The sequence below is a fragment of the Marmota monax genome, unplaced genomic scaffold, assembly GCF_021218885.2.
Source record: "Marmota monax isolate L192 unplaced genomic scaffold, Marmota_monax_Labrador192_F-V1.1 WCK01_AAM20220418_F8-fsc00917, whole genome shotgun sequence".
Taxonomy (NCBI): Eukaryota; Metazoa; Chordata; class Mammalia; order Rodentia; family Sciuridae; genus Marmota; species Marmota monax.
In genome coordinates, this window is record NW_026694992.1 from 117,035 (window position 1) to 126,303 (window position 9,269).

Below are 9,269 nucleotides of genomic sequence, written 5' to 3' on the forward strand. Positions count from 1 at the left end.
ATGCCAATATCTCTCTTTCTGCTTTTTCCCCTACCTGAGAGCCTTCTGATCCTTTAGGACTCAGCACAATGCCATTTCTTCTTGTAATCTGGCTTCCTGCTATCAGATGGAGTTAGCCACTGGCAACTCTCCCTCCCCTCAGTAGTTCTCAATTCTCTGCTATGGACCATACTCCACAGTGCAAACCCGGTCGTTTTAGGCACATAGGACCTCAGCTCTTCAGAACACTTCTTTTTTTTTTTTTTTTTTTGGTCCCAGGGATTGAATGCAAGACTGTTTAATCACTGAGTGACATCCTTAGTCCTTTTTTTTAAATTTTGAGACAGGGTCTTGCTAAGGGCCTCTACAAGTTGCTGAGGCTGGCTTTGAACTTGAGATACTCCTGCCTCAGTCTCCCAAGCCACTGGGATCATGGGGATGTATTATTGCACCTGGCTCCAGACCCTTTCTCTGACCCTGTCATTACTGACAAGCTTCCAATTCCTACATCCAACTTACACAGCAGACATCCAAACCTATCCCAAACAGATGTCACCACTGGCTCCCAAACCCATTGCTCCTCCCTGGATTCTCATGGTGACTGCACAAAGCTGCAATGAGTTCAGGAAGGCTGTCCTCTTCCTCTGCCTCCCTTCCATGGAGTCGGTGATTAGCCCAGCCATGCTGTCTGCTAACCATTTGCAGTTTGCACCATGACAGCAGCCTCCTGACTGGTGTATCCTCTCAATGCCAGTCTCTTGTGCCACTGTTTTCCTATCACCTGGGCAGTGGGGTGTGTCCACCATGTACACTTTCCTACATAGCTCCTCTCTGCACAAGCAAGACCAAGCTTAAGGCTGCAAGGCCCTCCCCATGTCTCTCCACCTATCCTATCCCCATGACCCAGCACTCATGAAGCCTGAACTTCATGCACTCTCAGCAGTCCCTTCCTGGTCTCCTGCACAGATGCAGATTCAGACTCAATATCTGTGCCCCAAGGAGCCCTCTGCCTTTGATGCCTGCCCAGGCAGCCCTCATAACCAGCCCAAGTTGCCTCTCTTAAGAAGAACTGGCTGTTGGATATGGAAAATTAAAAACACCAAAATAGTGCAGCCTGGGAGAAGGGAATAATAAAAAAAAAGCCATACATTGGTAGCATTGATCCTTCCCCTGGAAGAATCTTTGCTGGTGACAAGACCAGCCCTGGGGAGGAAATACTCATCCAAGCCTAGACTGGCAGTCTCTGGGAAGAAGCCAAAGTATTGACCCTTCCCCAAATAAGTCCTTTCTCAGTGATAGTACAATGAGACCATGGAGGGAAAGAGATGAATACTGACCACGACACTAGACCCTCCCTCTGGTCCTCTGACCGCTGACCCCAGACCCTCCATTAGACACACTCTACAATAATTAGGTTACCTCTCAGTATAACCTATATGAGCACAAACTTCCCCTTTGGCTGATGGCTTATTTTCCTCCAGCAGAGTGGATCCATCAGAGGCATCACCCCATTCCTACATGAAACTTCATTCCTGAATAGAGAGCTCAGCTGATGTGTGAAGTTTGCAACCAGCCAGGTTCTTTTCTACTAACACCACCTATGATCCATGCCCCCGCCTGGCTGCACAACTTTCACTTATAACACTAAGGGCACCAGCTTGGGAGGCATCAGAGTCCATTACTCTTACACTCCAAGGATGACAAGTAGGCTAATCACTTTCACCTGGGGTCTGCTGGCACTCTGGGGAAGTGAACGTTGTGCCCGGTGCTACTCTCAGAACAGAGCTCTGCTCACAAACAGGCAAGAGAAGCCTAACTGAACTTATCCTCCTTGATCCTAACATGAAGGGGACACATCCATTTCCCAGACTGAATGGTGCCTTAAACGGAGTGGAGACCTCCTGGCTCCTGGGTAAAAGAGGAAAGGGAAAGACTGTGGGGGCAGTCACCTCTGTAAAGATGGCATGGCGCTCTGAGTCTGCATTGCGAAGTTGGGCCTGGAGGAAATCTGCAAAGGAGTGTTGCTGCTGCTTGTTCCAGTATTCCTGAGACAGTGTCTGTGCAGCAAATGAGCCCAGCGTGGAGGTGCTCAGCCGCACCACAGCATCTGGTGTGGCACAGTCCAGCAGGATCAGCTTGGCCTCCTCAGATACTCTGTGGTATAGCTCCTGTGTCAGGTCCCTGGGGCCCTGCCTCTCCACAGCCTGCAGCACCACAGAGGCACAGGCATCAGAGTGGTAGCCGATGAAGACGTCAGCAGGGCTGTACTTGTGCCCAGCCAGGAACTGATGGGCCTTCACGTCAGCGAAGTCCTCTGCCCACTGCGTGAGCTCCTGCACGATGCTCTTCTGCCACCCCTGCAGCACCAAGCTGAGGTCCAGGTAGTGCTTCTCCAGCCAGTTAATGAGGGGCACGGGGAACTGCTCGTACACCACATTTTTCTCCTCGATGACAATCAGGTGGAAGTCAGGGTGGACCCGACACTTGACGCGATGGGTGCCAAGCCCGAGGTCCACATACTTCTGACCCCCGAGGTAGACATAGTACTGGTTGAGCGCATCATACAGGCTCTCATAGAGGTGCTGCAGGTTCAGCAGCACCACCATCTTGCCGGTCTCCATGCAGATCTTCACCCGGTTGATGTTTCTGCAGATCTGGGTGTACTCCTGGTCCCGGGGAAAACTGGAACCAAAGATGATCTCGGGCTGCTGGTCCTCACTGAAGAATAACTGCTGCAGGATCTGCAGGGCCATGTAGTTTTTGGTCAGCACGAGCAAGTAGCGGGATTCAGCTTCTTCCAGCTCCCCCACTGCTGCCGTCTTCATATCCCTGAAAATGTTCTGCTTGATGAGCTCCAGGGTCCTGAGCTCTCCTACGTACCTGACCTCAGGTAAACTGGCCATGAAGATGTCCAAAGCAGGAATGTCATCTTTGCCACTGAAGTTCCGAAGGACTGCCTGTGCAATATCCTGTGGAGAAGGCTTCTTGTTAGATGCTCTGGCGGTGGCGAAGACCATCTTGATGAGGCTATAGTAGTCGCGAAGCCCGAAGAATTCCTTGTTCTGCCTGCTGCACACTGTTTCATAGGCCTTGGCAAAAGGAGCGAAGTACCCTCGGACCCTGTCCTGCACCAGGCTGTCTGAAGAGCAGATCCCTCTGGCACTCTCTATGAGCTCCTTCTCACTGGGGCTGCCGCGGGACACAAAGATGCCCCGGTTCATCTTGGCAGGGTCGAGGGCCCAGTTGGAAATACCTATGAAGCCGACTTTTTGGTGGAGGGCAGGATCACCTTCAATGCACCCATATTCCAGCAGTGGGTGTAGAGCCTTCAGGGGCATTTTTGGGGAATCTTCTGCCAAGCCAACCTCATCCAACACCACCACAGACACGTACTGCTGCAGGTCCTTCCCCTGCTGGAAGCGAGCGCACTGCTTGAAGGTGTTTATGATGCCCTGTGGGGTGCAGTGGGGGCTACACTGGAATGACACCAGGTGGACCTGCTTTAGGCTGCGAAAGAGAGTGGAGTGTGCGGCCTGGCCCTGCATGGCATCTGCCACTATGGTCTTGGCGAGAGATTTGGAGGTTCCGGGCTTTCCCACCAGGAAGAGGGGTATCTTCAGCTCAATGCAGATGATCATCATGAAGACGTTCTCCTTCAGAGCCAAGTTCCTGGCTATGGTTTTCCTTAGAGGCACCCCACTCAGGAAAAGATCCTGTGCGTGTGTGATCTCGTCCAGGATGACCCCGCTGTTGTCATATGGTTCTGGAAAATACCTGCAAATGGCTCTGCGGTAGGACTCCTTCTCCTTTAGGGAGGCATGGTAACAGACCCCCACAGCCATCACTAGGGACCAGAGGACGGGGTCTCTCCTGAAGTTATTTTTGCTGACACTGGTCTCACAGAGAAAGGTGTTTAGCTTCACCAAGAGCATCTCGCTGCGGCCATGAAACCATGTGAACACCTTCACACAGTGCTCCACATCCTGGAGGCTGATGAAACTGCACTCACTTTTAGTGTTCTTCATGAATCTCTGGGAGGCAGAGAGCACTTCCGTGATCACACGAGTCTCCTCCTTGTTGATCCTGACGTGGTCCACCAGTCTCTGCACAATCTGCTGGATGTAGAGCTTTTCAGCAGTGTCATTCAGTTGCCCAAAGTCCCACACCAGAGGAATCAGGCTCGGGGGCAGGGCATGGACATGGTACACCAGCTGCCTGAGGGGAATGGAGCCCAGCCTGTCTGCTGTTTCCTCTGCACTGACCCTGTACCCCAAACCAGCTGACTCCAAACGGCAGATGGTCTCCTGAGAGTGCTTCCTGTAAGGGTTGCAGGCAGCTATGATGTGCAAGCCTGAGCCCTCCTCCAGTGGCTGGCCATCCATGGTCTGGTCACACAAGACTTCCTTAATACAGCTTATGGCTTCTGTTGTGTTGGCTTCGTCAAAGAACAAGATGGTGTCCAACTGGTGTTGGTCCTTATTGGAGAAGGCAGTTTTCTCAGCCTCCAAGACTTTGGAGTGAATCATGGCTGCAGTTGTTCCTCCATGAACCTTGACCAACTTCATGGTCTCAGCCTGGGCACCACAACGCCGCAGATCACTAAGGAATTTAATGAGTCTGGTTTTCCCGCAGCCTGTTTCTCCCATGATGATAACTGGGATCCCACAGCGGAACCGCATCTCAATGGCCAGAATCTTGAGCATGTTGTCTGTTGTTAGCTCATATGTTTCATCAGGGTCCAGGGCCCAAGAAATTCCTAGTGGCCGGCAGAGTCTCAAGATTTTCTCGTGTCTGGGCAGGTTATCAAAGTCAACATTGAAGGGCACGCCTTGAAGCAACAGCCTTATGTACAGTTCTTCTGTCATGACATCTTTCTTGATTATCTTCCCATTGAGATGGTTGATGGCATCAACGCTGCCATTCTCATTGGGCCGGAGATGGAAGCCTATGAATGTCATGGTCTTGTGGTCACCACTGAAGAACACATATGGGTGAGGCTCTGACTCCCACCTCCTCCGGAGAGTGAAGGGGGCGAGCTCTTCTTCATCTTCACCATCCGTGGTGACCGTGTGCTTCCCAGGGCTCTGGTCAGAGGTATGAAGTGTTGGTGTGGCAAAGTCTCTTGCCATGAAGATCATGAAGGTGACCACAAAGTTCTTGAAGCCCCGTAGTGCGTCTTCAGTACATCCTGGATTGCAGAATGGAGAGGCCTCACAGTCCTTGAGCTGACAGTTGAGGAACCGAGCAAAATTCCAGAGTTCTGACCAGGAGGGGTTGATGACCCCGCAGTATATGAGTAGGTGCTGGATGCATTCCCCTGGGGTACCTTCAACAGAGCCTTCTTGATAGTGAAATGTGTCTAGGTTTTCTTTCTGATGGAATCGTTTTAAATATTGGTAAGGTCTTTGGAAAGTGGCACTTTGGAACTCTCTCTCATCCATTCCAGGCTCTATGACGCTCCTCTCAGGGCTCAGCTCCATGGCTATCACTTCACTGGGAGGTCTGCAGGCGACTTTGGGGAAGATATCAAGAAAACTGAACTGGGGGACATGTGGATTCTGCAAAGGAGAGACATAAGTAGAAGTTAGAACTTGATTTCCTGGCAGACACCTTCCATGCAGTCTACCCTGGATGGGACTTTATGAAAAAAAAAATCACTTGAATGCATGTGGCTTTCTGCAGTCTGTTGTTCACAGAGGCTGGCATCTGCACGTTAGGGTACTACAAAAGCTCAACTATGGCAGCTGTATTATGAACCAGGAAGCCATTTCCAATCCTGCGGCTCCATCTCTCCACTAAGCACAAACGGTGTGTGACAATAGAACTCCCACCAGCTAATGGGTTTCTATGAGTGAAGTGTCCCTTCCATGTTCACTGGCAGTGAACATAGGAGACAGTGTCTGTCAACAGAGGAATCTCCCATCACTCAGCATGGCTGGGACTCAACCCAGACACACAGCACCAATCTGACGGATCCAGACAAATCCAAGATGCTGCCAATCAACACAAGAGCATTCTCATTCCAGACATCATTGAATTCTAAGCCCAAGCATGCATTTCCCCTGACACTGTACATGCTGCTCCTCTAAGGCAAAAGTGGGAAACAACTAAGATGTGTCACCCCAAGCCACAGGCCACAGAATCAAAAGTGTACCATGACCACCTGCAAATGCCCTTGTACATACCTGCTTTGAAGACCTCCTTGACTGCACTAAATTTCTTTCTGTAATTTCAATGATATATAAATGGCACGGATTCTGAAGCCACATTTTCCCACTTGTATCCATTAGGTATTGTAAAATGAGGAGTTTGAAAAGAAAGACCCAAGTTCCAGACTGTACCTAAAGACAGAGAAGCATGGGTTTAAAAATAAACAATTGCCAACCATCTCTCCCAACCCCCAGGACCCTCCTGTCTTGTTCCTTGAGAGAAGGGTATCGACCACAGGTAGGTGTAGAAAGAAGAGACTCTTCATACAGGGAGAAGCAGGTGGGGCCCTTGGAATTACACCTTCTGATGTGGCCATTTGGTTGCCATATGGGAACTTACCGAAGCAGTCACATCAAAGTGGAATATCATGGGCTTTTTCCCATACTGAGAATCCCAGAAAGACAGGAGGGAGCCCAGGACGCGGCCCTCATCCACCCGAGTGTCAGTCAACCGAACAATCTTTAAAGGGACCTTTTCACTGTTTAACTTCTTTTTCAGTTTTTCATGCAATCTCTTCACATAGAGAGATTTCCCTGTAATGTTAAAATAAGGAAATGAGATCCCAAGCCTATGGACCAAGAGGAAGAGAATCCAGAGAGATTAGAAATTACATCTCAGGCAAGAGCAGTGGCACCTGCGTGTAATCCCACCTACTTGGGAGGCTGTGGCAAGAGGATTGCAAGTTCAAGACCAGCGTCAGCAATTTACTGAGGCCCTAAACAACTTAGTGAGACCATGTCTCAAAATAAAAAAATAAAAAAGGTTGGGGATGTGGCTCAGTGGTAGGGCACCCCTGGGGCAAATCCAGTTTAAAAATAATAAAAACAGTTACTTCTCTGTGTAAAATTCAAAAGTGATGCAAGGGAATATCAGAATAGAGCACAACTCCACCATGAAGCCAGAGTCCCCAGCTGTCACCCACTCAGCATCCTGGCATTCTCCATGATGACAGCAGTGGAAGTGTAATAATGTAAAAGCAGAGGTATGTCCCGAGCAGGGAGGGGAGGGCAGGTTTTGTCCTGACAGGGCACAGTGATGTTCATGGGATGAAATCAACAGAATGGAAGTCACCACTTCTTTCCAAGGACACATGTCAGTGACTGAAGGGAGGGTGCGAAGCACTCTTCTCCTGGAGCCAGAGCAGCTGTGCCTCCTCTGCTCACACTAATGCGACCCAGAAAAGGTCAAGGGTTTACACAAGAAAAAAGTGACCTGCAGAGAAGTCCATCCAAGGAGGAGCTGGGCTCCCAGGAACTGCAACGTGGGTGGAAAGGGGGCCCCTTCTAGAGGAAGTACTGACTGTAGGCAGTCAGACCCTCCTGAGACTCACTTTCCCACCTGCAGAGGGGTGTCATCTGAGGTGCCCACTGCTGCAGAGGCAGGGGTCATTGGGAAACCCTGAGAGACTGCCTGCCCACCCCAGTGTTCTCATTACCAACTCCCGCTCTCTCCGAGGCCACGATCCCCACACACATCTGGTCTCTGAACACAGCTGCTGAGGACAGGGTCTGTGCTGGGACCTGGTAGTGATGTGCCAGGTAGTCCTGGATGGCATGGAGGGGTGCCTGGGGGATGAGGTGGACTTTGTGCTGGCTGAAGGCTGAGGGCAGGTAGCAGCATTCCCGTGCCGCATCACAGACCAGCACCAGCTGGTAGTCCTCCCGGGGACACTGTGTGCACAGGCTGCGGAAGAGGGCCTCTGCCTGGCAGGCCACCTCATAGCTCAGCTGATCTGCGAACAGCAGGCTGTAGACCTTGTGCCCCTGGGAAACCGGGGCTGGGCAGCGATGCAGGAACAGGGCCACCTCCTCAAATGTGGTCCCCGGGGTACAGAGTAGCACCTCATCGAAGGTGGGCAGGGGCTGGCCTGGGGCCTGCATATAGATGGCCAAGGTAGCCAACAACACCTCAGAGTGGCCACATAAGACCAGGTTGGGCTGGCCAGCCTGCAGGCCCAAGGGGAGTGACTGTTCCACAGGAGGCCTGCCCATCCTGGCCAGGCAAGCAGACAATGACCCAGGGCCTCCAGGTCCAGGCAGCCAGGCAGAAAGACACTCATGCTCTCCAGGGACTGTTCCATGATGGCCCTCAGCTTGGTCACCAGGCTGATCTCAGTGGATTGCAATGGAGGTAATTTTTCCATCATTGTCCTCACGTGGTGTCTGGGGGCCTCATTGAACCCCTCGGTGGCCCTTAAGACGTCAGCTGGGGTGCAGTTGTCTTTGATGAAGGACAGCATCATGAGGGCAGCTTTGCTGGGACTCTGCTTCCTGAGCTCGGTGCTCAGGAGGACCAGCTGCTCGGCCGTGTAGAAGTTGAGGTAAAAGTGCTCCCTGCGTTTTCTGCTCACCAGCTCCTTCCAGTCATCCAGGAAGTGCTCCATCTGCCTGCAGAGGGCTTCCAGGAGCTGGGTGACGTCCCCACTCTCTGCCAGCTGGCTTACCAACTCCAAGTGGAAGTCCATGCAGATGGAGTTGCCATTCCCGGGGCAGCAGTAGACCTCGGCAGTCCAGGTCCGGAACAGCATGTTTCCCGCAGAGTACAGGTTCAGGAAGGCTTGCACGAGCCGCTGCACATGGCAGAATAACTGCGGGAAACAGGGGCATGAGGCAGAAGTCACAGTGAGCTAGTGAAGAAGGACGTGCCAATCTAGACACACATGGGTTCTAAGTCAAGGGGCTTGGGTTCACTCCTCCCACAGGGTCACTGGGAAACACAAAAAGCCTAGGGAGAGGGCAGCCACCTTCAGGAAGAGATCAGGTTGCAGATAAGAATGTTGATGTGGGCTGGACTGTGCTCAGTGGTAGAGCACTTGCCTAGTATGTGCCAGGACCTGGCTCTATGGCTGCACTAAGGGCACCAGCTTGGGAGGCATCAGAGTCCATTACTCTTACACTCCAAGGATGACAAGTAGGCTAATCACCTATAACACATTGGCCACTCCACGGTTCTGGCACAAAGTTTCTGTAGCTGGTGGAATTGCATTTCTTGCCTTGGTACTTCCTTTTCCCCTTTTTCATTGTGTTTATTTCAAATTCAACCCAAAACTGTACCAGCTATCATATCCTATTCACACTGAA

At 51.4% G+C, this 9,269-nt stretch overlaps 1 protein-coding gene across 1 annotated transcript in view; it reads right to left on the bottom strand.

The window, feature by feature from the left end:
* LOC124081304 (E3 ubiquitin-protein ligase RNF213-like) overlaps positions 1-8,815 on the bottom strand; it is a gene marked incomplete at its 5' end in the record, with an annotated part of 59,657 nt that extends 50,842 nt beyond the window's left edge. Inside the window, 5 exon segments of the mRNA XM_046427513.2 lie at positions 1,929-5,537; positions 6,165-6,320; positions 6,529-6,722; positions 7,625-8,191; positions 8,194-8,815. Of these exon segments, the coding sequence (XP_046283469.2) occupies positions 1,929-5,537; positions 6,165-6,320; positions 6,529-6,722; positions 7,625-8,191; positions 8,194-8,815 (5,148 nt within the window).
* Between the last annotated feature and the right edge of the window lie 454 nt (positions 8,816-9,269).